Source organism: Dermacentor variabilis, chromosome 11 (assembly GCF_050947875.1).
Source record: "Dermacentor variabilis isolate Ectoservices chromosome 11, ASM5094787v1, whole genome shotgun sequence".
NCBI lineage: Eukaryota > Metazoa > Arthropoda > Arachnida > Ixodida > Ixodidae > Dermacentor > Dermacentor variabilis.
In genome coordinates, this window is record NC_134578.1 from 101,463,057 (window position 1) to 101,491,031 (window position 27,975).

The 27,975-nt window shown below is 43.5% G+C and overlaps 1 protein-coding gene across 3 annotated transcripts in view; it reads right to left on the reverse strand.

Moving 5' to 3' along the window:
- Positions 1 to 279: 279 nt before the first annotated feature.
- The window catches only part of LOC142564919 (uncharacterized), a 32,719-nt gene continuing 5,023 nt past the window's right edge, over positions 280 to 27,975 (reverse strand). Inside the window, exons 1-8 of one of the 3 annotated variants that reach the window (XM_075676128.1) lie at positions 25,891 to 26,053; positions 24,792 to 24,905; positions 21,005 to 21,117; positions 18,268 to 18,336; positions 16,944 to 16,979; positions 12,977 to 13,042; positions 4,470 to 4,598; positions 280 to 455 (exon numbers count right to left, since the gene is read on the reverse strand). In XM_075676128.1, coding sequence (XP_075532243.1) covers positions 4,491 to 4,598; positions 12,977 to 13,042; positions 16,944 to 16,979; positions 18,268 to 18,336; positions 21,005 to 21,117; positions 24,792 to 24,888 — 489 coding nt within the window. In that variant the 5' untranslated portion in view covers positions 24,889 to 24,905; positions 25,891 to 26,053 and the 3' untranslated portion in view covers positions 280 to 455; positions 4,470 to 4,490. Of the gene's footprint in view, positions 456 to 4,469; positions 4,599 to 12,976; positions 13,043 to 16,943; positions 16,980 to 18,267; positions 18,337 to 21,004; positions 21,118 to 24,791; positions 24,906 to 25,890; positions 26,054 to 27,975 lie in introns of those variants that run through there. The other 2 variants (XM_075676125.1, XM_075676127.1) reach the window with 2 other exon arrangements.

Below are 27,975 nucleotides of genomic sequence, written 5' to 3' on the forward strand. Positions count from 1 at the left end.
ATGACAAGGTTTGCATGTTTCGCATGCTGAAAGGCGTCCCTAAATTTATCACTGGAGCCTGGGCATACTTTGTGCAACTACGGAAGACCTTCGGTTAGACCATATATCGCAGCTGCGGGTGGCCTACTGCCACTGCTGCGAGTTGCCGACCAGTAAAATATGTAAAACTATGCTCCTGGGCGTGGATTTCTCTTCTGCGTAGTACCACTCAGAACTTCGGACTCAAACTTCAGTTCATATGAAATTACAGCATTTGACCGCCGGCCATACTCTCGTAAATTGTGTGATCAATTGTTTATCTTTATTTCTTCCGCATCAAGAATGGAGGTGCGCGAAAATCATACACACAGAAGGAAATCCAGGTGCGTGGCTAAAGCATACTAAACGTTTTCTTTTGCCGATGGGTGTCCAGCGGTGGCCATCAAACCAGGAAACATGAAACCAGGAACACATTTCTGAAAATGAAAAACGCCTCTTCTTGAATGACCATTTTAGTACACATCACAGTAAGGGCAGTGCGCAGATGTGGCATAAACTCAACACATTACTTAAGGACACGTCATTCTTACCGGCTCTCATGGAGCTAATTTTTCTAGGCCACAGCGTGGGTGAATCTCAACTTTCAGATTAATTTAATGAGTTTATTCAAGATATAGAGATGTCCCAGCTTTGCCAAATATGCTACAGAATAACATCCCTGTAGCGGGTACTTCTAACGAACATTTTCGAGGCGGCACTACGTGCTATATTTAGTTCTTTCAGAAACAGCACAGCACACGATATTCATGAGATTCAAATTGCACTGGCTAAGCATGTAATTAAATTTAGCATCATCTGTTGCCTACATGTATGACCTTCACTATCGAGAGCTTGTTTCCAAAAATAATGGAAATAGCTAACGACAGCATGCAAATTAAAAGTAGTAACAAACGGGACATGATCATTCAGAGGCCCAATTTTTTTCAAGTTTTTTCTGAAAGCTTCATGAACGTTAATAACAAATGACTAATGATGTTATGCATTACGTTGCAGCTGATTAGTCCAACGCAGTGTGGCTTCTTATCAAATAGGTCCACAGAAACGTATCTGCTTAAACGAAACCAAAGAATCATTGATGCCTTCGAAAACAAAGAAGAATATACTATTGCATTGAGAAATTATTGAAAAGCGTTCGGCCACATCTACCACGAAACACTGCTGAGAAAGTTGGAATTATATGGCATTCGAGGAATGGCCGCTCACACCCTAAAAGCTTACCTACACTATCGTTGTCAGTGTGCAGCAGTAGGGAAACCGATTCCTACTTTTAGCGGCATTGCCACAGGAGTCCCACAAGAAAGCATTCTGCGACTATTGCAGTTGATTATATAAGTTATTGACATAAAAGCTGTTAGTGAAAAACCGAATTACATTTTGTAAGCCGATAACACCAGCCTCCTATGTAAAAATAACAGCATGCAGCACCTCGTCCCAGTTATCAACAAACACAATGGGAAATCTCAATGTAAAAAGGACAGCAAAGTGTTTGTTTTTGAAATCGTAAAAAATGGGAGGATGCTTAAGCTCCGCCTTTGAGAGTGGAATGCAATAGCGTTATGAGATCCCATTGACGCTGACACTGACACTGGATATTGTGCGACTCGGGGCCCGATAAAGTACAATGGCTGGTCGATCCTGGCGGCAGCACAGGCCAGATCAATGGCCCATAACCCCGTAATGCAGAGTCTAAATGCAGTTACTCTTCAATGGCTCACATCTTTGTAAGCAAGGAAAAAGGCATTTGTGTTTCGGTTTCGGTGCAGCAAAGTTGTTTTCTCGTATGTTCAAGTTGTTTTCTAGTAAAATCAAATTACAATTCGACGTTGTCATGACTGTGCGTTGTGTGTAAGTAGGACTTTACAATTTTTTGATGCATTTTACTTTGAGAATTTGAAGGTTTTAATTAACTCCATGTGGATGGCCTGCGTGGTTGTGGTTTGGGATAATGTACTTTGGCAGAATGCAGCGGACACCGCATTTTCTATGACATGGGGCCCTTAGCGTTCTAACTTTAAAAAGACAATAAACTATTCTTCACAGAAACTGGACAGATCTATCATTGCCGCGATGACCATTGACATAATGTAAACATCATGAGCCATTTCACTCTGTGAAGGTGGGTGAGCAGCGAAGCTATTTTGCACACGATACAGAGCTTACAAAGAATTTTGAACAAAGGCACGAACATATTTATTGTCCTGATCAGTGGTCATCGTGTAGTATCACCTCTGTCGTTAAATGCCTAACCATTTCTATGCCTGCAGAACGAGAAATCTGTCCCCAAATGAATAGTTCATACCCCTTTATAGGGCAGCTCCGACGTCTTTTTAAACATGGTAAGATATTGTCATCTTCAAATAGTATTGAGGGTCCTGTCACCCATAGAGTGGTAAAATTGGCTTAGAACTTCATCAAAAATTTTAAATCAGCAATAAACGAGATAGAGAAAGCGAAACGGGTGGTTTCACCACGTGAAGTCACGCTGAGTCCTACACTACCTTAATGTAAACACGTATAACGCGTGTTAAAAACGCAGAGCACGTAGCGCTAACGCCAAAGAAGCGAAGCTCATGATGCTTCCTAACCACACAGGGACCTTTCGGAGAGTTTCAGAACTAGACAGCGTCGAGCTAAGCGACGATTTAAGTGACAATGGCGGTGTAATCTTTCACGTCACAAACACAAGGTGGTCAGTAGAAAGTCATGAGTGAGGAGCACAACCAATGTTTAAAATTCATTTTCAGGAAAAATCAGGTACTTGACGCCTTATAGTTTCCTACTGAAAATCACAGTGCAAAAGAGAACATATATTCAAAATTTCGTTAAGATCGGTTGATATCAAAAATCACCTGAGTTGCCCTTTAAAGGACAACTTCGGCGATTTTTTAATGTTCACTGATCCTAATAAATATGATGGTGATAGTATGAGGACAATCATAGGGAAATTCTGAATTGCTGATAGTGCTGTAACGACGACAGTGCTGCGATGACGGCATCATAACAATGGCATGACGACGATAGCGTGACGATGAACGTTATGATGAAAACCGGGTGAGGAACAGAAATAATGTTGCCGGCACAGACAGCATGTCTACGACAACGTATGTGGGGCAACGACTGCCTGACGACGACAAATGATGACGACAGCACGACGATGACGGCGCAATCACGATTAAAGGACAAGCCAATTACGTTAGAATGACGAAGAGAAAATACCTTGCATAAAATGACAATGGCGGTATGACTACGACGGCATGACGACAGCGGGTTGTCGTTTCTGCCCTGATGTCACAGATATAACGACCGCGTCACAACGATGTCATCACGACCAAAGTATTATGATGGCTCTGTGACCACGATGGGCATGATTATCATGGCATTACAAGAGCCGGTTGTCCAATATGATCACGACGACGGAAAGACCACGATGGCATCACTACGACTGTTTCCAAAGCTGTTATGCAACTCGGACCCCTTGCTCGGTGTAGAACGCGTGACGATGGCGGCATGACGAGACCGAGATGACGAAGCTGGCATGACGACCACAGAACGACGACGGCTGCATCAAGACCACGTTCGCATGCCTAGTGGTCCAGTCTTCTAGGCAACTTGTGTTACTGCTTTGCGGCAAGACGATAGGTCCGTAGACACATAGATAGGTGAAGAACCTATAATTATTACAAAGAAGCAAGCATTTTTTCATTCACATCGATACTTGGTCCTGAAAGCAATCAATCAACGTTCTGTTGTTTGGCGTTTCATCTTCCTGAAGTAAGCTATTCTGTCTTAAGTAACAAGGGGGGGGGGGCGAATGATCCTGCTTTAGCAATACTGTCCTATTGTTGGCATGCGTGTCGTTGTCCATCACTCCCTCTAACGTCGGCGTGGTCGGTAGCGTCGACACTGTAGCTACGAAGGGCCGACGCAGAGATGAGAGTCAAGAATAGCGTGATATTATTGTTTAACTGAACTGTTTGGGATCGTGTTTAGGTGCGCGTTATGTGCAGATGCACTTAGTTGTATTAATCTGTAGACAGCACCTAGCGTTGAACTCTTCGCTTACATGCTAGGACATACAATTGTAACGGTACTCCATGCATATTCAAGCGTATATTCATCTTCTTCGCTTACTTCAGCACCACTCTCATAACGCAATTTTCGACGAGGACTTAGGACCGACAAGAACTATGTATCATTCGAAATAAGGAGCTGCTTTGTTTCAAAGCCAAAGTCCATTTTTGTTTCTAGCGCACTTTTAGACCCCACCGAAATGTACCGATATGTCGTTCATGTAATCAATCTGGATGTCTAAGTGCATTCATTGTAACTGTCATTATATCTGGCCTCTAGAATCATGCCTCTTTTCGAAGCAGATTAGGATACTGTACCCTTTTAGACGAACCTTTACTAATTTGGAGATGTTCACTCACTTGATATCTTTGAGACTGATATCAATTCCAACCATATGACAGTATCCCTTGTCTTGCGACGGTAAAGAAATCATCCATGGCTTGGACCGTAGTTGTCCTTGAAGAGAAGCCAGTCTTCCATGTGCAGTTCTAAATGCCCGAAGTGATAAAAAAGGAAACGAAAAGAGCAACATATAGCACTATTCAACAGTGCAGGTTTGACCAATATACTGTTTGAATACAAACATAACGATACCTTTAACTGGAATATAAAACTTACATCGTGTACCTTACAGCACATATTCTTCACACGGGAATGTATACGAACGAAAACCACATACATTTATAAGAAATCGACCAAAGTCCTATACATACCCGGCTAAAGAGTTCGCCGTCTGTTTGCGGCTGCATAACGTCGTACACTTGCGCACCGCAACGTAACACCCGCAGTGTAAATGGGCTGGCAGAAAGGGTTTTGCGAACCATAAAGCAGCGATTAACGAAAAACCGGCAAGTGTCGTTACAAACCTGTTTGGCAAGGAATTTGCATAGTTAGCGAAGGACCCCGTTGGCCTGCGCACAAACACCTCAATGCGGCTGCTGGGGTTCCAGCCGCGTTTTAGATTAGACAACGCTGCGGTACCTCTTGCTCCGGCTGAACGTAAGCCATAGTCATGTGCTCTCCTTCTTGTAGGCAGGGGATCCAGTGGGGATACGGAACATTAGACAAGGAGAGCCCTAGACACCGGCCATGATCCGGAAAACACAAGGAGCCCTGATGATAACGGCAGATGGTGCTACGGGGGAGATCGCGCGCCGTCACTTGGACCAAGTCAAATTTCGACTTTCTCAAATTTAGTTGGCCAATTCATCAGCCTGGCTTCCTACCGAAATCCGGCCGGAAAGCACCACGGGCCGTCGAAAACCAGATGACGCACCTGCATCAAGGTCGCCTGCATCTACACGCATACCGACATTAGATTTCCATCCCCTTCTGAGGTGCTCCACTCGGATGCGAAGGCCTCCTCAGCGGTTCTCCCCTTAGAGAGGGTGGGAAAGAAGATAGTTCTGACGTCAACATGCATGCAGCGCGCGGCGGCTATCACGAAGTATCTAGTGGCTGTCGATTTCTCCTCCCAGTGTTCCCTTCTCCTTACCCTGTGATCGGGTGCATTAAAATAAAGCTGGGTTTTTCCTTGTTGGCAATAGGACTGCTGACGTCTGGTCCCTTCAAGTACCAAAGGTAAATTCATATTACGAATGTCTTTTCCCGCACTCCCAAGTAATTACGTGAAATAATGAAGGCTCGTGCCCGAACTATGGGCAGCAGTATTGCAAAACGCTGCTTTTAATTGATGGTACCTTCCTAATGATGGGGAGTTATGTGTCTGTATTCTATACTTCAGCGGCACCTCCACATTACCTAGTTTGTACGGTGTGGCGCACTGTTGTCGGGTTGTTTGCTGGTGCTCCAGTATATCGCTGACAAATTGGGGAACGTCTTCTTCATCGTTGTGCCTACCTCCACCTCGGTTAATAAAGCCTCGAGCTGCAGTGTGTGCCTGGTCGTTTCCCGAGATATGTTCGTGGCCAGGACGCCATAAAATTGCATGAACTTCTTTGAATGTGTCACCTATGGGTTTAAGGGCGACTTGTGGTGTACTGCCTTGTAGATAGATTCTGCATGCCACTTGTGAGCCGGACATTGTTAAAGCTCAGCTGTCTTTTCCTTGTATGCGGCAGTGATTGCGATTGCCACTGCTTCCGCTGCAGCAGTGCATGTAGTAGGTAGTGAGGCTGACGTGGGAAGCTTTCTGCGGCGTGAAGTTTGAACTGACACTATTGCATGTATTTTGCGAAATCTAGCTACATCTGTATACGTTACGTCTTGATTATTGCCGAAGCTTTTCTGAAGAGGCTAAGCTCTTGCTTCCCTTCTCATTGTGTAATTGTTTTTTTTTTTGTGTTGCATGGGGTTGGGGGACGATCATGTGCTTGCGTATTTGATCCTGCATCGTAGTCATTTGTTCCTCGGGGTATTGTGGTACTAATGACTAACCTGAACGTCACAAAATATTTCTACCTCTGCAGGTGAGGCATATTCTTTCGCTTTGTGTCATAAGAATGGCTGTTCCCAACTCCTTCAATGTATTGTTTAATCCTAGAGCTTCTAGCCTGTCGTTGGCCGCATTCGTAAGGAGCCAGAGTGCTGGCTTATATGCGCCACGTAATAGTAGGCCGATTTGTTTAGTTTCCGACGGGGTTAGCTCTTGATATGGTCGCCCGTATGCTATTCTTCGAGAATAAAAGCCTGGACTATTCTCATGATTTTGTTTCCGTGGAGCCCTTTGTCTTTCTTTGTATTACTTCTTATTAGCCTAGCGATGTTCTTCGGGGTTGACTTGAGAGCCACAATGGTGTTGTGTTGCTCTTTTGTTACTTTGTTACCATAGTCCTGATATTCTGATTATATTTTTTCTGGTACCGGCCATCCACCCCATCGTTAAATGGATGGCCGGTTTTTTGTTTCTTTGCGGCTACGGCCGTGGATCCGCATAAAGTCAGATTTTTTTTGGTACGCATTGTTTGTCTTCAGTTAGTCGATAGTCTCTTGCATAGTTTGTTCTTTTTGTCCTAACGAGCCTTTGGGGGTTCGTGAGGTGATGACTGCGTAAAACGCGACGTTCAGGTCGTCCATTTTCTTTAGCTGTCGCGAGAAGCGGTTCATTGCGCCATTGAATAGTAGGGACGAGAGGATGGCACACTGTGGTGTGCATCTGTTAGGCATTAGAAGTTTGGGCGATCGAATGTTTTCCATACATATTGGGACATCAGAGCTAGTGAGTATAGAGCTGATGTAATTATGTATCTTAATTGCACAGGCCATTCCTTTGACCGCTTCAAATATGGGGTTGTGAGAGATTCTCTCAAAAGCGCTTTTTAAATCGAGCGCTTCAATGATGTTCTCTCCCCCTGTGGGGATACTTTGCAGCGCATCATTTCGTAGTCTCATGAATATGTCTTGTGAGAAAGATGTTGTCTAAAGCCCTACATGCTGCCTGATGCTGCCTGCGTGACATATGCCTGATATGAAGAACCTTTTTTGAAAAGTATGCGTAAGCGGGAAATTAGAGATACCAGCATGAGATTCTGCAGTGTTCCTTCTTTCCCCGGTTTAGGTATTAACATGATGGTCATTTCTTTCTATTGCTTAGGAAAAGCTCCCGGTTGCCAGATTTCCTCATTTAAGTATCCGGTTAGTCGCTCTAGTCACTGATCCTTCAAATAGTAATGCTCCTCGTCTCGCGCTGAGCTACGTTTTAATGCTAAATGGCGGCATACAGTTCTTCATTCGTTATCGGTGCATCAACTATGGCATTGTCCATTCCTGTGAGCTCTTTTTACTCTCCTCCTTCTCCGATGTGCCTGTGTGCGAAGGTTTGGATCAATGATGCATCATCCCCCTCAAGGGTGCATGGCAGGCTAAATATATCCCTTCGTTTTAAGCATTCCTTCGCAAAAACTACTAATTGAAGCAAAATGAAAATTTGCATACTTCCGGGGAATGCGTTTTAGCTTACTGTCTACGTCTTTTTGGAAATTTTGGCAAGAACGTTACAGTAATTTTAGGAAATACGTATCAAATTGTTGCTGCAGCTTTATTTTTTATGTAGCTTTTCTCAGTTATGAATAAAAGGGTAACTGCCGAAATCGATTGTGCAAAGGAGAAATGGTGACAACACCCGTTCACCGGTTTTGGTTTGGTTTGGTAACCCACTACGGGGATCGGCCATGAATCGGGTGGCAGTAGTTAAGAAGGGAAGAATACTTAAATATAATTTTGTAATTTAGATATTGTAATAATTGAATACTAATCGTTAATATCCATTTTCAGGCTGTATTATCTTGAACTTATAGGTCGATAGTTTCGTGTTCATGCTGAGACAAGAAAACAATGAAAAAACAATAACGCTTTCTTTGTTTCGGTTAGAAAACTAGATATGGCATCAAATACGTTCCATTTAGAGTGTCCTAGTTCGGACGCCCCAAGAGACAGTATCACAGGGATCATATAACGGGTCCGGGAGGTTCTTAATGGGGTTCCCGGAGTGCAAGCGTTTCAAGCAATAAAGGAACCTGTGCGTCCATGTGTTCCGACGTTGATGAATTCGGGAGCCGCTTCACTGACTGCTGTGGACGAAAAGCGGTCACGGTCTCTAAAACTTAGGGTCTAGTGTCGGAGGCCGACTAAGAGTCCATGACCCGTGGAGGAAAAGACGGCTCACATCAGCTGTTTACTACGGAGCAGGTTGGGAGCTCATCGACGAAAACCTTACCGGGTACAGCTGCAGTGGCGTGATCATGCAGCTCCCGAGCTTCACCGTTTTGACGCCACAGCGGCTCGGCTGTCGGAGACTGCGAAGTCGAAGCAGCAGTGGTGGTGTGTTGCGTGTTTATGGGTGTGGAGCCGAGGGAGTTGGATTGTAATGAGCCGTCCGGTGGGCAGACGACAGAGGAGCGCTGGTCATGAACCGCTTCGCACCAACTGGGGTGGAGCCATCGGTGACAGCCGGTGAGCCGGCTTCCTTGACCGAGCAGCCTGCGTGCCTCTCCGTCGGGCCGTTCCTGAGCATGACTGCTTCGTGAAGGTGTTCCGATCGCTGAGCAGTGCTGGCTGGGCTCGTAGCAGGCATACGTGAGCGGGCGGGAAAAGCGGTCAAAGTTGCACTCCATTCTGCCAAGGAGCGTTACTGGTGACCTTCGTAGCTGTCCCACGCCTTGCCGGCACCCCGAAGCCGCCCCGCTGCAACCAGTCATATCGTTTTTTCGGGCCAGGCATGGCAAGCGCCGAGCGCGTTGGCGACTAGCCCCCACAAAAAGGGGTAACGTTGAAATTCGTGAAACTCAGGTAGTTCCGAGCCAGCCGGTGACGCAAAGGTTGGATATGGGGAAACTGCAGGATGCCGAAATGATGGACTTCATTGTGCCGCCCTTTGAGCCAGGGGCGGAATCCGCTCACACTGTGAGGTGGCCACAGTACTCGTGCAAGCTCGACCAGTGGCAAAGGGAGCGTGAATGGCATTCGTTGAGCAAGGGCTGATGGTGACCGCAGTACTCACTGTAGCCGTAAGCATGGCCAGGGAAGGGTGAAGGACATCTCTTGGCGTCGCAAAGGTGGACGGTGTCCTGGGACACTGATCCAAGGCATCGGGCAAGCATTTCACGGTGATCGGATGAGTAGCTTTCTAGAAAGTTTACATCAACTTTACAAAAAATTGATAAATGTCATTTAGAGAAATACACCATTTTATATAGGTGTCAGCTCACCGTCTTCTTACAGGTGACGCTCACCTTGCTAACATTTGTAGCTCACAGCACGTCATTAAAAAAAATTTACGAGAACTCTTAATGTCTATAAAACTAAACCCCACCGGCGTTGAAACTGCCACATGGAGAACCTTCACCTATATTCAAAAAGCTCCATCTACAACGTGCATCATTGTTGCTGCTCTTGTTACCGTTTCTTTCTCCACGTTGTAATGGTGGCTTCCTATTCTTTAATCCAGGTTCCTACACTGTCCGTATATTGCCTTAAATGTAAAAGTGAGGTTTGGGTACGTGTTTCCGCAGACGCTATTTCCAAGTCTCGTGGGGCCTAAGGCTAATATCTCTAGTTGCATGTTATATTTTTCTAGTACTTGTACTAAGTTTATACGCTTTTTAGTATTTGTCTTAAATGCCCATTTGGGATGTAGGGTGATAAATCCCCAACTAAAATAGACCTATATATTTTTAATATGCCCGACAGCCAATGGAAACATCTTGGGAAATGCAGTCTGTTGTTCTTTCTACTTTTAAATATTCTTCTTTTCGCCCCCTTCGTGGTGCGTTACTCAATTAATTGGTGCTCCGTTGAACATTTCGGAGAGTAGTGGTCGCTGGCCACGATATCCATGTGCACGAGCATCGTCACTCGAGGATACAATGAATTTTGAAAAGTGTAGTTCTCTGTAAGCTCAACTGTACCCCTGGCGAAGTTCGTGTAGACAAATGACGTGGGGTTGAGTAATGGCAGCATCTAAATATGCTTTTAGCACTGCCGCTCTTTTTTGGGAAGCGCGGCAGTTCCATTGGTATTTCTCAGTGGTGTTTGCGGTTCGGGTTATATTACTGGCCATGGATAGCTACTGCCCTTTTTCTGACCTCCTTCGCCGTTGGTTTTCTTGGGTCACTGCTAGCTCTTTTACGCGACGTTAGCTGCAGCTTAAACATGAGTTCATAGACATAAACTTTGCGATTCTTCCCTCAGAATTTACTACCTGGTGAAAGGTTTGCACACCTTGAATTTGTTGTACTACTTTGCGTATCATACTTTCGAAGTTGCTAATCGCTGTTTGCCGGTGGCGGGTATATCCCCTTGTTGTGATTTAGCTTGCGCAGTCTTGGTATTCTCAAACTGTGCCTTGAAAAGCTCTCACTTCGATTTTAAGTTCCGCTACTGTTTATTTAAGTTGACAGTTAAGAAAAGGATTCTTTGGTACTCAGAGTTGGCAGTTATTGGAGCCTCCTTTTGGGCCGTTTCCACTCTGGTCGCCTTGTGTTGGGCCGAGTGTCCCGCTGGCAAAGAAGTTCTAGATGGTGTGGGGAGATCGGGAGGACTTGAGGTGGGGGCTCGTGGTGGAATGGTCAGATTGTGCTTTCTGTCAATTCTCCTTTATTTCTTTTGATCTTGACTGTCGCATTTGAGGTTGCGGCGTCGGAATAACCTCTTGAGTATGCAGCGGAGGCCAGCCGGGGTCGTACGTATTGTCTGTGTCAGACCATATTGGTTTTGGTGAGGATACTTGATCGTCTTGCCAGGCGTTTTGGTTGCATCCGTTTTGATAGCATTGGGTGTGGTAGCAGTTTCAAACGACGTTTCCATTTTTTTGGCCCCCGTGAAATGCTTTTCTCTGTAGGTTGCACAGACTGGGTTGCAGTCTGGTCTGGTTGGGGCTCCCTAGTGCTGCAGTTGTGATACTCTCAGATGCGGTTTTACGCATACGTCCGTTCTGTTGCCCGTTTGCTTGCAAGTCTTGCAAAATTATATGGTAATCTTTTAAGAGAAGCAAGGAAGCTCACCTCCCATGTAATAGACTTATCGCGGTATTATGGGACCAAAGAAGATAATTACCCCTGTTTTCGTTTCACCCAACTTTCCAGCTCTTAGTATATCGACACCTTGCATACTAATACGTGGGTTGGCTAGCAGGGTTGCAGGGCTCGTCTGAGGAGCGAGATGATGTATCACTCCTTTCTTCATGTCCTCGCCTACTGCTGCGTATGTATTCACTGGGTGCAGGCGACCGTTTAAGGGGAGGCCTGTTATTCTTTCTTGAATATCCGCCACTTCTTCGGTAAGGGCTAAGAAATAAAAATATTTACCCTGCTTTCAATCTCAGTAGAAAATGGTGTACTATATTCTTTCCTTGGCAGGCATTTATAACTACTTTTTCGGTCTTAGGCGCCGTGATTTCCCTGAAAGGGAGACTTGAGTGACTGCGTACGATCGCATCAAAGTCATCCTTAGGCAGTGGTGAAAGCCACGAAATTTTAGATTTTTTTCTTGGCCTGTTGTACTGGGGGCTTGGATGATGGCGCCTATCATTCTTAGCCATCCTCGTTCAAAATAGCTTTTTCGCCCGCTCGTGCGAACGCCTTTTTTGGCACACTGTAAAAGCCCTTTGTCATTCTCCATCGGCGTAATCCTGGCGTTTATGAGGTCCCTAAGTATCTTCGGTGCTCTGGAGGATGATATACTCCTCATTATCAGTTTCTTGTTATTCCATATCACGTCAGTCCATGTCCGAAGACGAGGGTTGTGCGTTGGATGTTTTCTGGGTACCTGGTACCTTCTGAATCGCTGTCATCGGCAGGTCTATCCAGCAAGTCTCGCAGTTTATCTTTACAGACGTCCCATCTAGTTGTGTGCTTCATAACACTCCTCACCATTCCTTCAATATAGGATATGGCGTTCGCAAGCATCGCTGCCTTAGGAGCTTTATTCTACCTGTTGTGGTTGCACACTAACATGTGCACAGAAAGCAAGTCCTCAATGTCTGGCCATCCGTGGCGCAACATGTTCCCAAATCCTACGAATAGGACAAAATGACCGTTGGTGCAGTCTGCGGTGACATCAGTCCGTCTGCCATCACGGCGGCAATTAGGTGATGTCCTCAGCGAAGTTTAATGCTCCAACACCACACGTAGGCCAAAACATTCCATAAAAAGTTCTTTCGCACACGTGCATGCTTTCGTCTACTGTTTGAAGACAGACTTAGCATCGAAGCAACGGCAACTTTCTTTTACTAGTCGGTTGCTGGAGTCACCTTTGTCACTCTCTTCAATGCAAAAGAATGAACAAAGTACTGTCAGCTAACAAAACACGAATAATAATTTACAGCAATCGTGCCCCGTGATGTTGAATGAACTGTCTGCGGCAGAATAAAAAAAAAGGCCTTTGACTTTTGTAAAATGTCGGTACTTACAACTAGTTCTTCTGCAGTAACACGGAGGGCATCAGTAACGTTGACGTATTTGTAAAAGAGTGAACTCTGGAATGAAATAGTGCAATCAGCCCGGTAATTTATATTCTACACCAAGAGAACAGCACTGTTACATTGTTTCAACAGCAAAAACACAATGCCACTCGCGAACAGAAAAACTTCTTGACGTTGAACAATATAATTTCAGGACAATTTTTTCACCTAGTCAAAACGACACGGAAGCTAGAATGTTTAATTGAATAAGTCGCCAAATGAATGTCATGCCGAGGATTTCCATAGTGTTGCTTTTCTGAAAGTGTCCGATAATTCCTTCCAAATGTAAGGAATAATGGCAAATCCCTAACAGTGTGTGTACGTTATTTTACCTACAGGACGCAACATCGATGGTGGTCTGCTGAATTACTCTGTGTGATAGCCTGTCTCAAGAGCTTCCGACTTATTAAAATTGCTTTCTCTTACTGGCCTCATGTGCGCTCGCCCAGCGCCGGTGTCGCAGATGCAGCTCGTTTAATCAGTGCCACTTGTGCTGCAGCAAGAGCCAAATGCCATTTGGCTCATCCTGTCATAAAACCGCCGAAGCGATTGCGCTGATTATAATACTAATTATGAAAACACTAGTCAAATTGCATATGGCACTTGACATCAGCCACTTCTTTTTCTACGGCGATTTCGTACTCCTGAGGCGGGTTCCTGGCCACTCAGTTTTCTTCCATGTTAAAGCGCAGCGCAAACAACCATGACCAAGAAAGAACCATGCAGAGAGCTCTTGGTTCTCACTATTCGCATGACCGGTTACAATGAATGAACACCCATTCGCTCAACTTTTCTATCTTTTTAGCTGACATAGACAAAGACATAGACAAAGACATAGACAAAGCCAAATTATCGATTCGTGCACTCAAGTGAACTTCACTTTGGAGGACGCTTAAACTTCGCATTGAAGGGCGAAACACGTCACCATTGAAAGATCCCTGAGTGCTCCTCACGCTTCCCGGCAACTGCAGCTTATGTAACCGTAATGTTTACCAGGAAACGCTGGTGGCAAACGCTGTGCACGAAGCAAATCTTTGTGGATAATTATTTTTTTTGATGGTGCGTAACAAACCGAATTTTCCGCGCCAATGCAAACGCAGCTGGACAACGCTATCGCGTTAAAAAGGTATTTTGGTTCAGCTACCGCATAACAGACTTATGTTTTATTTATTTATTTATTTATTTATTTATTTATTTATTTATTTATTTATTGACACAATAGTGCAGGCACCAATGCTGCCCAAGCAAGACAGGGTTTACAAAAGAAGCTTTGTCAACATATTTTCAAATAAAACATACGAAGTGCATTCAACAACACATTCCGGTAAATGATTCTATGCTTCGCTCGTAAGTGGATAAAACGATTTCTGAAAGATTTTACTTCGAGCAAAGCATGACTGAACTACTTTAGAATGAAAAATACGCGACGACCTTTGTGGAGCATGGGTAATATATGTGGCATTTGCTAAACCAGTTTCATTATGATACAACGAGTAAAAAAATTTCAACCTGGTGATTTTACGGCGCACGTGGAGCGGATCCACTCCAAGTTGGCCTAACATGCCCGAAAGTGATGAAGATGTTCTGTAATCAGAGCAAATAAACCGTGCAGCCAGGCGCTGAATTCGTTCAAATTTGTCAAATGCCTTTTTAATGAACGGGTTCCACACTATGGAAGCATACTCTACCACTGGGCGTACTAGGGAACCATAAGCCTGCAGCTTGACAGATGAAGCGGACTTCTTTAGCTTTCTAAGTAGAAAGCAAAGTTTTTTGAAAGCTTTGTTCCATATGTTGTTAATATGGGTGTCCCATTTGAGGTTACTGTTAATTGTTATGCCTAAATATTTAACACTTTAAATATTCTCGTATTCAAGCTAGAATCGGACGCTACCATATCTGTAGGTTTTCTGTAAGTCGCACTTTACTTTTCTTCTGAGGCGCTTTACTTTGAGAACATCAAATGTTTCACTAATTCTTGCGCTACACGGAGGACCTGTGTGGTGGGATATGCGTGGTTAGGAATGACTATTCCGGAAACGATGGTTGACGCCGGACGCGGGACGCCGGATACCGACGCCGACGCCGGATTTTATCCGGCACGGGGCCCTTAACGCTATCACGTTAAATATGATTACGTCCTTCAGTTTGCTGGTCTGTGCCCTGGATAATGTTTTAGTATTATTGTTATAACAATGTTAATGTATGTGACAGCGACCCAAATCTACACCTATTGATGCAACAGGCTGTAACTAAAAAGTAATTACGTATTTCACCGCATCGTTTAAAGCAAAAGCTATCCAAGTCTAATTAATGCTGGTTTAATGTTGTGTGTCGCAGCCATCATAAAGTTTAGTTTCGACAAAAAGGTAATAAAAAAGGCTCCAGTGCGGTTATCAACGTGTTCCTATTGTCCCCTAAGAGTCAGGCGGTTATCCATTGGGCAAGCCAAGCGTCTTATATACATCCACAAAAGTGTTAAAGTATTTAGTGTGGTTCGCGATCAATAAATATGGAAGTGTGGTCAAGAACAGCGCAACCATGGCTCGTGTAAGGAGGTCGAACTTCGCAGGGATAGGATGTACCTGGCCTGTGCATCCTGTAGAAGATCCAATAAATTTGTTATGGTATTGTCGATTACATTGATAGACAATGCTAAATATAGCTAGACAAATTGCCTTGAATTTGTCACACATATTGCATCACCAGATATTGTATGCAATAAGGCACATGACATGTCCGATTAGCGACAATTATCTTACGCGCATTGGAGCGCATTGATTTCGTAGTCGTCGCTAATGACATTACATAGGGTTCACCGTTTCGTAAATCGTTACCAGGCTTGTCTATTAAGTAAAGTGTAACGCCTTCTATTGACTGTCGCGCATTAATAACAAACACAGCTAAGAAACATCTACTGCGTTATTTGTTTATTCTTTCGCTATTTGTATCTTCGACAAGCATAATTTCTGCTCATACGCTTCCTTTTGGTCTTACACATATCTTGCCATTGATAGTATTAGCCGCGTAATTTTGCATCCTCGAATGATTGCGCGCAAGACGCGTTATACATTTTATAGTTTTCCTCTCAATCTATATGCCTTTCGAACAAAGTATAAGCAAATTCATTTTTTGTGTGAGAAGTTGTAGTTCACCCAGATTAATGAATAAAGGGAAAATCAGACATCCACCCGTTCGTAGCAATTGCTACAAGGGAAACCCATACGGGTTCCTCGAAAGAAAAGCCTCATAGTTGAAGAAAAATTCGTCCTGGTCCGGGACTCGAACCCGGGACCACCGCCTTTCCGGGGCAGCCGCTCTGCCATCTGTGCTAACCAGGCGGCTAGCAGATGGTAGGGCGAAATCGAATTTGTTGACAACACGAAGCAAAGGCAAGAGTTTGACGTAGTAGCTCTGCGGAAACCCGCAAGGGGGAGAGAAGTAATGAATGAAGGGAAAATCAGACATCCACCCGTTCGTAGCAATTCCTACAAAGGAAACGCATACGTGTTCCTCGAAAGAAAAGCCTCATACTTGAAGAAAAATTCGTCCTGGTCCGGGACTCGAACCCGGGACCACCGCCTTTCCGGGGCAGCCGCTCTGCCATCTGAGCTAACCAGGCGGCTAGAAGTCGAATTTGTCGACAACACGAAGCAAAGGCAAGAGTTTGACGTAGTCGTTCTCCGGAAACCCGCAGAACTACTACGGTACTACTACTACTACTACTACTACTACTACTACTACTACTACTACTACTACTACTACTACTACTACTACTACTATTACCGAGATTACTTCACCAGCGCGAATTTTTTTTTTCTGAATGGTGTTCTTCACACTTTGATTTCTATGTGCGGAGTGTATATTTTCAATCGCAGACATTTCTTTTTTCCATAATTGGAAACATAAATTTTACCTTATTATCAAATCCGGTGATAAAGCATTCGAGAACCTGGAAAGAAACGATAATTTGCGGTATCAAGTTGGAAATCAACGAAATTTTAAAATTTCGTTGAAATTTCGCCCGAAGTTAAAATAACACTAAAGAGCAATGTTTCATTCTGGAGCCTCATAAATTACTAAAATTAATTTTTTTTATACCATGGCACTTTTCTATCAGGCGAAGCTTTCTTAATGTTTATAAAAGGTGGATATACAATCTTCAAGAAATAACTCCAAAAGAACTGTTCTCTACCAGACTTCGTATTTCTATTTTGAAGTATTTCAATAAAGCCACATGTTAATCGCTGATTTAATATCGAACGAAAGCATCAGTGTTTGCGAGGTATTATAGCTGTATTTTGCTGACCATGTATAATGGAAAACTCGACATAGAGAATAGAGCGCCTTCCTCCATGCTTTCCGACTGTACCATTTCAATTGCTTTGTACAGTGCAATAACCGCGTCCACTCTAGCGTCCATTTGGTATGACGAGCCTCTTTGCCCTACTTTTTCCTGGAGATCGCTTTCACTCAACAAGCTTAGTTTCTTTTCTGGCGGTACTAGACGCACTTGCTAAATCAATAACTTAATGAAATTTACAGCGTTCACGTGCGTTAAGACGCGCATATCTTCACGATTTATTGAGTCTCCAAAATGCTTTAGTTTACAATTATATAGTTGTGGAAATATTTGATGTGTTTCACGTGACTGTCTACCATCGGCCAAAAGATGTTACGAAATGTCCGCTCATTTATATACGAGCCTTCGTGTATCGAAATTTTCTCGAATATGGTCGCCGATTCTTACTGTTTGTGTACTCGCTCAACCTTGTGTAATCGGACTGCATACCCGGATCGTATAGTGATATACTTTCTAGAACGCAATCGAGCACGAACGATTGTACCGCAATTTCAGACGAGCCGAGTAGAAATAACCTAGGTGCTTGACCGGCCAGTCTGATTTCGACGATCTGCGACTGTGATTGCCATTACTGCTGTGCTAAATTATTGCTCGCATAGTTATTGGTACATGCTCACCCAACGAAGAGTTTGCTCACAGGGTTGCTGCGGTTTCCTACATCACCACCTCCACATCGTGACATTATTACATGACACAAAATATTCTTGAATTAAGAGTTCAATACAAGGTTTTGGGCAACACGTAGTCTAAACAGGAGTATCGCGTTTTCTTACTGGTTCTTTAGTAGTGGAGACTCATATGCTAAATTTGGCGCCATATTAGACGCCGTCGGAATTTTGTAACCCGAATGAACAATGTTTGAAAATGATGGTCATACCGGCTGAACGTTACCATCCAGGGCTGTGTGCCTGCATGAGTTGTAGTGGTTGCAGGTGAGGGCCATAAGCTGCAGAGCAATGATCACATACGTGTTCAGGTCTCTACATTGCAGCTAATTTATTTAGACAACACGCTGTGACATTGTGTGCCGACGCTGTTCTTAGTTAATGAGTATAAATGCACTGCTACAGCGTTTCACAGCAAAAAGCTGAACGACACGCAGCCACACACAGGTATTGTATGGCATTACGTAGGGTACTTTTTGGTAGGTGCTCCAAAGTTTTAAAAAGAGCCTGTGGAAGATGGCGGAATTCTAACCCTTGATGTCAAATACTTGATGAGCTCTTCATTACTTACTGAAAAGATCTTGCGCCAAAAAACAACACACACAAGAACGACGACGACACCACGGGCGCTAATTCAACTGTTTAATGAGGGTGAAAGCACTCGACATATATAGCCCACCAAAACACCATGCATGCGTACAAGGCAACATGAAGTACAAAGTTTTATCAGAGTAAGCGCGATAGAAACTTCAGCTCAGCCTCGTAAATAAAAACCGATGTATCACTAACACAGTTGGGACCAGCTTTCTTCATGTAGGAGGCTTCCAATGTTTCACGCGATGTCTGATGCCTGCCTCTACCCAAAATCCTCGCATCGCGGAACCATGGAACACAATCGGCGAAAGCCCTGCAGTGATCGAGAAGTCACTCACTTTCATTATTTTTTATGCCTTTTGCATGTTCCCTAAGCCGGTCGTTCACACAATGTCCCGTCTGTCCAATGTAGAATGCCTCGCCGGACAGAGGAATTTCAAATACGACGTTTGTGGCACACTTTACGAAACGCTGGCCATGCTTCTTCTGACAGCCAAGCATTTCGCTTTCGCAAGTTATGCGACGGCTTAGCTGGGCAAGCTTTTGGGGAGCGAAGAACACCACCGGTACATTATACTGGTTAGTCACTTTTTTCAGGCTGTGCGTGACTTTATGGATGTATGGGACAACTATAGGCCACTCTTTTTTCTTCAGCACTACCCTGCTTACACCAGCCTTCAACTTCTTCAAAAGTGTTTCTGCCACAGATACCAAGACCGACTCAGGGAAGCCAGCTGCAACGAGCCTGCCTAATTGGTTGTAAAAGCTTGCTTGCATCTCATGCACACACGACTTCCGGAGCGATGACTCCATCCAGAGGTTGGCGATGCCTCTTTTCACTACCTTTGAGTGGGCCGGATTGTACGGCAGTAGCCCTTTTTACGCACGAGAGGAATAAGCCCAACAAATGTGCCCGTCTGAAAACTTTAGCTGTAAATCTAAAAACTGAAGCAAATCATTATCCGGTGGCTCACAAGTAAAACATAGCCCTTTGCCCACGTTTCCAAAATCATTTAAAACACTTCTCACTGTAGCCTCATTCGAAACGGAGCGCTGTTTGTTTAAAACCACTAAAAAGTCGTCAATGTAACGAAACACTTTAAGGACTTTGTCATTAATAAAATGGTTAAAACGATCGTGTAGAGAGCGATCTATAGTAGATGAAAAGATGTTGCAAAATATAGGGGCTATGCAAGAGCCTATGTATATGCATAGGCTCTTGCACTAATTCTGTGGCGGGCAGCAACTACCATAATTGTGGCGTCAAACTTCCTGTAATAGTGCGCTATTGTTGTAATTATCTCTTTTTTTAACCGCTGTTTTATGCATTCTACCATGAAAGAAACTGCAACACCAATGCATTTCGTCAGACACATTAAAAATTAATAATGCAAAAGTGGTATATTCTTGAGAATATGTATTAAGTATATTTGCCTTGAACGCTCGCGCTACACTTTGTAGATTGGCATTAGAGCCATAAACTAGGTAACTATCCAAGTATTGACCGTACCTGAAGACCGCCACAATAAGTGTTTTACGACATGGGTTAAATTCTCGCTGCTCTGTCACAGAATATTTCTATATTTGTTGCAGCTGAAAAACCTCCTGTATAAGAAAATATTGCGAGCGAGGTCCGGCAGAAGGACAAGCCAGTGCTTCCACATATTATGTAACTTAATCAAATACATGAGAAGAATAGGCGTGTGGGCATTGCGATGACGGGCCTATGCACAGGGAAGTTCATAAGGTAAACTAATTACATCTTAAAATCTTTTGCTTAATTCACTTAGAATGTTTTGCATATAATAGTAAACTGACAAGAGAGGCAGACTGTAGCACAGACTGTACAGGAGCATTGAACAAATACCACACGCTTTCAGAGGCGGTCATTGCGATGCACTGCACACTCCACGTAAGCTTGTCGAAAAGCTAACGACTTCGATTCAGGCTACAAAGTTATTGAAACTTTTAAACGTATCAACAGTGTCTTGATATGCAACTTTTTTTAAGGTCTCCTTTAGGAAAACATAAACCTTCCTGCAAGTACATGAAACGAAATTTACGTTTACAACATTATTATCGTTAGCCTCTGTGAAATGCATCTCAGGTATCCCAAATTGGGGTCCTTGGTCTGGTGTTGTTATTGCATAACCTGCTAGAATGAGATTTGGCGACCAAATTACAATTCATATTGAATTTGCAGAAATGCTGAGACCCACACATTACAAATCTCTTTTAGGGTAATTTTACCATTAGAACGAACTATCATCAAGTAAATTTATGAGCCACAACGTGAGGAGAGGCGATTTGACGAGCATATAAAGAAAAACAATTTCGTAATGAATATATACGCACCTTTCGAACCATGTCTGATCGAATATTCTTGCTGTACGCTAATATCTTTTTTGCGCATGACCGCGCAACATCTCCGAAGACAGCTTTCGCTTGCAATAGACGCGGCCCAAAAGCTGTACGGACGACGCAATGAGCACCAAATCATAAAATTAGGTGATTGCGGCATACGCATTTCAGTTTAAAAGAACATGACCCGGCCGATGAATAAAGTTCCAATGTACGAATGATCATTATCAGCAGAGCTCTGTTGCACCTAACGTTCTCTATCAGTGCAAACATAACTCAATGAAATACATGACATAATTCTGGCTTTTACCCAATAACTGAAAAATGGCCACTGCCATGTCCCCGAAGTACATGCAACGAAGTTTCACCTCGCTCTCCTCAAATATAATAAGCTACATTTATTCCTTAGAAACGACGCCTGATCTCTGACAGAAATAACCAAGGCGTAGAAGAAACTACGGATTGCAAGGCAGGCGCTACCACACCCAATACATATGATTCTGCCATATAATTTATTGTATTAGATGCAACAAGGCGTGTGCTCGAAACAAACATTTCATAAACAAACGAGCAAAGAATTCTAGAGAATTCCGGAAAGGAAAATTGAAGATACTGCACAGATCTTCTCAACCACTACGCAACAATTTAACACCTTCGTGCAGAGTTCGCAGCAGTATAAAAATTATTTCCCCGGATTGGTACAACTTTTTTTGCTAGCGGATTTCTCTCTGACCCACATGCTTACAGCAATACGGCCAATCGAAGAGAACATTATATTTATATTTTCACGCTGAAGGCTCCTGCAATTATAATTGGTTCTTCTAGCTGGAAGATAACAATGCGACCTCTCTAGAACACCAATTTAAATGTGTTATCTCTCCAATTATCAGAATAAGAAAAAAAATGATGGCAAAGTGCAACATAGACGCACATGAGTTTCTTATGTAGCGACTTTTCGAAACAAAAAATGTTAAATCTTCCACAGCCATGCGAAAGTGAAAGACTCTTCTATGACGGTACATAAGGGGGCTGTCCATTCCAAGTATTACCAGAAAGTGTTTGTTGAGATGTCCGTGTTTCTCTAAACGCTATAAGGTTTATTTTCCCCTGACGACAATTGCAAGAATGTTCGGCAGGGCGAAATCGGAGGTTCTGCATTGTGATTGAATCACAAAGGCCACCTCCGTCTTTTGGCTGTAGCTTAATTAACAACTCATTGCAACTAACTGAGGGTATGGATGATGCAAATAAATAACAACGAAGGTGCGTGAGTAGCAGCTTACGCGTAACCATTCTTCACTCTAGGAATATGTGCGCATAATATTTGCGGAATGAATATATTAAACAAGAGAACATGAATTTCAAGAACTTGTCTTTCGCAAGTAATCCTGGGCATTTGTCGATCGCATGGACTACGTACTCTCTAGCGTAAGGGTTGGTTGTATTTCTCCACAACGAATCATTATAGCACAATACCTTTTTGCTATGCGGGCCACGAGAAAGTTTTATGTGGGAAGGACCGGGTATTATATAAGTGTTCAAGTAGTGCACATTTCTTTTCGTCTGTCGCTGATGTGCTGACGGCCTTGGAGCGCCTGTATCTTTGTCACTTGTACCTCAGCCCAGCTAAACACAAGTTCAGGAGCCAATGAATTGGACATGTGCAGTAGGTAGGCACTTACAGAATACACTCAAGAAGAAATCATCTACGTTTTCAAGGTTGGATACACGACTAAATTCGCCGTGTAAAGTTGACTGCTGTGTCGAGCGGCCCAACCCTCGAGGCGGCAAGGCCGCATGCATCAATACGCAATAATGTTTTCGTGACCTCGTTAGAACTTTCTTTTATCCAAGGAGAGAAGCTATATAAAACTTTCATTCAAACTAGATGTCCTCATACGCTTAGTGCTTTCAAAAAAACACAGAAATCATGTCACTAAAGAAGTTTCTGCTGCTAAAAACAGGTACCATTATAACCTCTCAATTTCGAGCCAACGCTCTGGAGACATGTGGCGCAATCTGAACACGATATTTGGCAAAATTACTGAACCTATCACAAAGATACTGAAGGACAACGTGGAAATTTCTGGAGCAGAACTAGCAAACGTATTTAATGATTCCTTTCTTTCTACTCTCCCATCATCATCTGGAGGTGACAGCCTGTCTTACATGCAGCCGCGCTGCGAGCACACAATGTTTCTGCGGCCAGTATCTGAATCGGAAGTTATTACAACGTACACGAGTTATTACAACGTACACAGCACAGCCACAGCTATGCAGGATCTGCAGATGAAACCCGTAAAATTCACTATTGACCTGATCGCACATTCCTTAACGCATATAATTAACAATTGTCTTTCACGTGCGGTATTTCCTCGTAAAATACAATGTTCAAAAATTACAGCAATCTACAAAAAAGGTGATAGGAATGATGTTACAAACTACCGTCCAATCTCTATTCTACCAGTCTTTTCAAAAGGTCTTGGAAAAATAATTTTAACGCGTTTGATTTCATTTACTGATGGGTACAACATGCTAACTGGCTCGCAGTACGGCTTCAGAAAAGATAAATCTACCGAGCTGACATTGCTCATGCAAAAAGAAATAATACTAGAAATGTTTGAAAGTCAGAGCTTGGTCCTTGGTATCTTTCTTGATTTCACAAAAGCATTCGATCATATTAATCACAACTACTTGTATTTTCTGTACTTCTTTTCTCCTCGTTTCTGATCCAGTGAATTTCCCACGATGTTTCTGTAAATTCATGGATTTTCTTTATGCACATATTTGCCTGTTTTTTGCATCGTTTTTGTATTTTCTGTAGTTTTTGCATTTCCTGCAAGTTGACTTTCTCCTGTGCTTTTTGTATGGAATTGATGCCACTGTATGCCACGCTATGGTGCACGGAGCCAGTCAAACCTTTTCAGGCTTTTTGTCCGTGCTCCAAACACCTGACAGATGTTGCATCAAGCTGAATTGAATTGAAAGTTGCAGCAAGCTCCTCTTCGTTGGAATATGATGAGATGGACAGCTTCAAGTATTCACTGTGAAAAATATACAAAGCAGGAATGACAATGTTTTGTGAAATTAGATTCATTCTTCAAACGTTCTTCTCTAGGATATATCTGCGTCCGATAGAGGCACATGTCAAAAACTGGCTCAGACACGCTGGATTATTACTCGCAGTGGTGGCGTAGTAGTTTGGCTTTGCGCTGAATAGTCCGAGGGCACGGGATGGAAACCCGGCTATGGCGGCCGCGTTTTTATGGCGGTGGAATGAAAAAATGCCCGCGTACCATGCATTGGGGGCACGCTATGTAACCCCAGGTTTTCTACCTTAACCCGGAGACACCAATGCGTGGTACCTCACAAGGAAATTATGCTTTAGGGTAAACTTACCTTAATTTAGTTCAGATTATTCGGAAGTTGCAACTTACGGCAATGAACAAACGTGTAAGATTCGACTTCAGTGCATACTTTCTGGTAGTTTACTAGGACTGCTGTAATTGCAGAAGTATGAATCCGGATTGTCTGCAACAAACATGACTGTTTAAGAAGCTACTTGACTAGGATGGGGGCGGGGGTACACAATAGATTTGCGTTATTTAATGTCTCAGGAGCTGCAGCGCTCTCCTATGTTGAATTTCACTTCAGAAAGTATTAACGTCCCAATCTAGAGCAAAATACAAATCTGTGAGCTTTTAAGAAATATAGCAGTTTCACTTATGCCATATAAAGAGTGCCAGGAATAGTACAGCGTCTGGCTGAAAGAATTACTTACGAGGGAGTCGATCGTTGCATGCTTTGTCCGGATGTATGATTGACAGCTGTAAACCGACGCTGAGTAAAACGACGATGCCACCATGGAAACGATGCATAGTCCTTAGCAAACTACCTAAAGAGAATTTCGGAGATAAAATTGCGTTAGGTATTAATAGTTGCGTTACCGAGATCGGTATTACGCCTCCGTGTATTTCGAACAACCCTTAATCTTGTATTTTATCTTCAAAACAAACATGTACGACAATCTACAACACGCGCAAATAAAACGCTCATTGCAGGCTTAGAGTGCTTATAGGGAAATTTCAAACCAGTATTGTTTAAAACGGTTGATGCACTAGGCTTGATGGCTACAATTAGGTATGCAATCCCTCCATATTGGGTAAATTAGCTGTCGACATATTTAATCAGAGCTGTTTCTGAAGCCGAAAAGCCTAAGCAAACGGGAAGCCTTCTTACAAAGGTGCGAAATGCTTCTTGAACCACTCCTCAAAACATCACTGCATCCTCGTACTGAACTCCGTACTGCATCGTAACACCTCTGCTGGGATAACTGCCTGGCCTATGTTTGCCTCCGTCTTGAAAGTTCTCTCGTTGCAGCGAAGCAACACGCACTAAAGTCACGCGATCGCTAGTTACTACTATTCTCAAGCACGAGAATAAACGAGAAAACATCACCGTCTTCAGCAAAAATGTATGATCAGGGCCCAGGCTATGAAGCGTTATCATAAAATGGCATTTAAAATTGTGCATTTCTTTCTAGTTTTACATTTGATGTAAACATGTACCGCTATGCTTTCTGCTGCCTCTTTGTCAGACGATCACGGCTGTGTATTGTCCTACCGACTCGGGTTCGCATATTTCCCTAACTTGGCGCGGAATGTTAGACGCAAGCAATTTGATGCCACATGAATTTATCTGGAGAAAAATGCACTACCATTGATTTTGCGAAACAAAAAGTAACGGTGTTCTTTGTTTTTCCTCAGAATATTAATGTCCTATCAAAGTTCACATTCATATGTTCTCCGGAGCAAATACTGAAATACTATTCTGTGTCCCTTAGTATTTACGCGATGCGAATTCAAGGGGTTTTTACTCACCAACACCGTTGTAGAGTTTGCGCTCATTGCAGCTTCTGCATGATATCAGTGGCTTAAAAGCACTTCGTGTTAGGCTTGTTCGTAGCTGTTCCTTACAAAATATAAAAACGTCAAATAAACGGACACACACAAGAGAAGAGAACGTGACAGGGGTGGCGCCCTGTCCCGTTCTATTCTCTTGTGTGTGTGTCCATTTATTTGGCGTCTTTATATTTTTAATGATATCAGTGGGCTACAATATGTCTGTGCTCACGCTTATTCGCTGAAAAAGAATTACAGCATGTGCCGTCGTTTGCCGACACCATTACAAGGAAAGGAACGGGACTCAGAAAATTAATGGCGAGAGGACCCTGTATCAATACAAACGTTATCACAGGATTTTCCGGTCCGTAAACCCATAATTTCTGTTCTTTCGTATGTGCTAGAAGCCTCGGGGCGCTGTTCTCGAGAGCTAAATATGAAAGATGTGAAAAACGTGTCTTTGCTTTGGACAGGTGCAATCGTAGGCTTTGAAAATAATCTTTGAGCATTAAAAACGTACGTCTCTGAGCCGTAGGAATGCAAATACCTGAGGGTGTATTAAAATGCAACACTCCATAAAACGCGCTAGTAAAATAAAGGTGTGGTGTAATAAGGAATATAAGCACAAGGCGATCGCCACTTGCTACGTATAGCCAACCATACTTCGAATAGACGTATCGTGATTAACTGTCGCTTAAAAAGAAATTGAGCATTCTCTCCCTTTGCTCACGACTGAACACGCGTACGCCGCAGAAGTTTGTAAAAGCGATATTATTGCTTTGAACGTTATCTGTATGAAAATTAGTTGGCGATTTTATTGCGATACCAAAATATCTGGAAAATCCACGCATACTTTTGCTCTCGGCGACACCGTCGCCGTGACGTTGTCTAAAGAGGCTAATGGCGATGACACCACCACCTCGTGCCACGTGCTGTACGTGCGAGTGAAAGCCCGAGACGGAAGCCATCGATGGCGGCTCTATCTATCGCACGCAAGGGAAGAAAGCGGTGAAGAAACTCGCCGTCCTCCGTCGCGTTAAGGGCCCCGGGAGGAGCAGAGGCCGGGGTGCGATGTTCACTGCATTAGCAACTGCGCGTTTCTCGACCGCGTGCGACAGGAACAGGCGATCGTGGCTCTGTATTGCGCACACAACATAGAAAAGTCACGAGGTGGCGCGGGCTGGAGAGGGACGGCGTTCGCCTCCGGCAGCATCAGTGTACAGTGAACCACACAACTCGACGCACCACGGTCTCTCAGATAATGTTCTATTTCTGAACAGCCTGCAAGAGTAGTCAGTATAACCGAGAAAATTGTTGTTTACACCTATTAGCAGAGGCTGTAAATGGAAATACTAGGCTCCGTAAATTTTTTTTCTTGACGGTACGTTGCGCTCATCTGCGTGGTCGCGCACGCCCAATATTGAAAGCGATATGCATGCGGCTCATATCTCTGTCCCTGGATACGTTCTCCCCACTCAGTTTGAATTGATGCGGTATACAGCATCAAGGTCACTTCGCACGCTGCTTCTGCCGCGCTTCACGCCAGACTTTTCACAGCGACTGTCCGCGTTCAACGAATGTGATCTGTTTCGGTGTGCCTGTGTGTACTAACATGATGCTTGTTAATTTAGTAAGCGAATCTCTGCAACCGTATACGGCCGATAAAACGGCTATTATTAGACCGTATTTCTAATTATTTGATATCGCAATGGATTCCGCGCTATTCTGACGAAACTGCGACATTCTTTAATTAATAACACGATGAATTTGACGTTTTGTGGCGCAAGGCACAAGTATGGGCAGAGAGCGCCAGATTTCAGGTAATGGGTTTACAATGAAGTAATGAAATACGAGAGTTAGTTGTGACATCGCTGAAAGAGGCCTAAAAAGTGGCTTTATGTACGTAAAACGTATGTGTCATAAAATTGTGGCACAGCGGCTGAAGTCCACTACATAAACAAAATTTACGTTCTGAAGAGATATTAAATGTACTACTAAATCATGGCAAATGGTTAAGCTTCGTCTTTAAGTGTGTAACGCGATAGCATTGTAGCACCGCGAAAC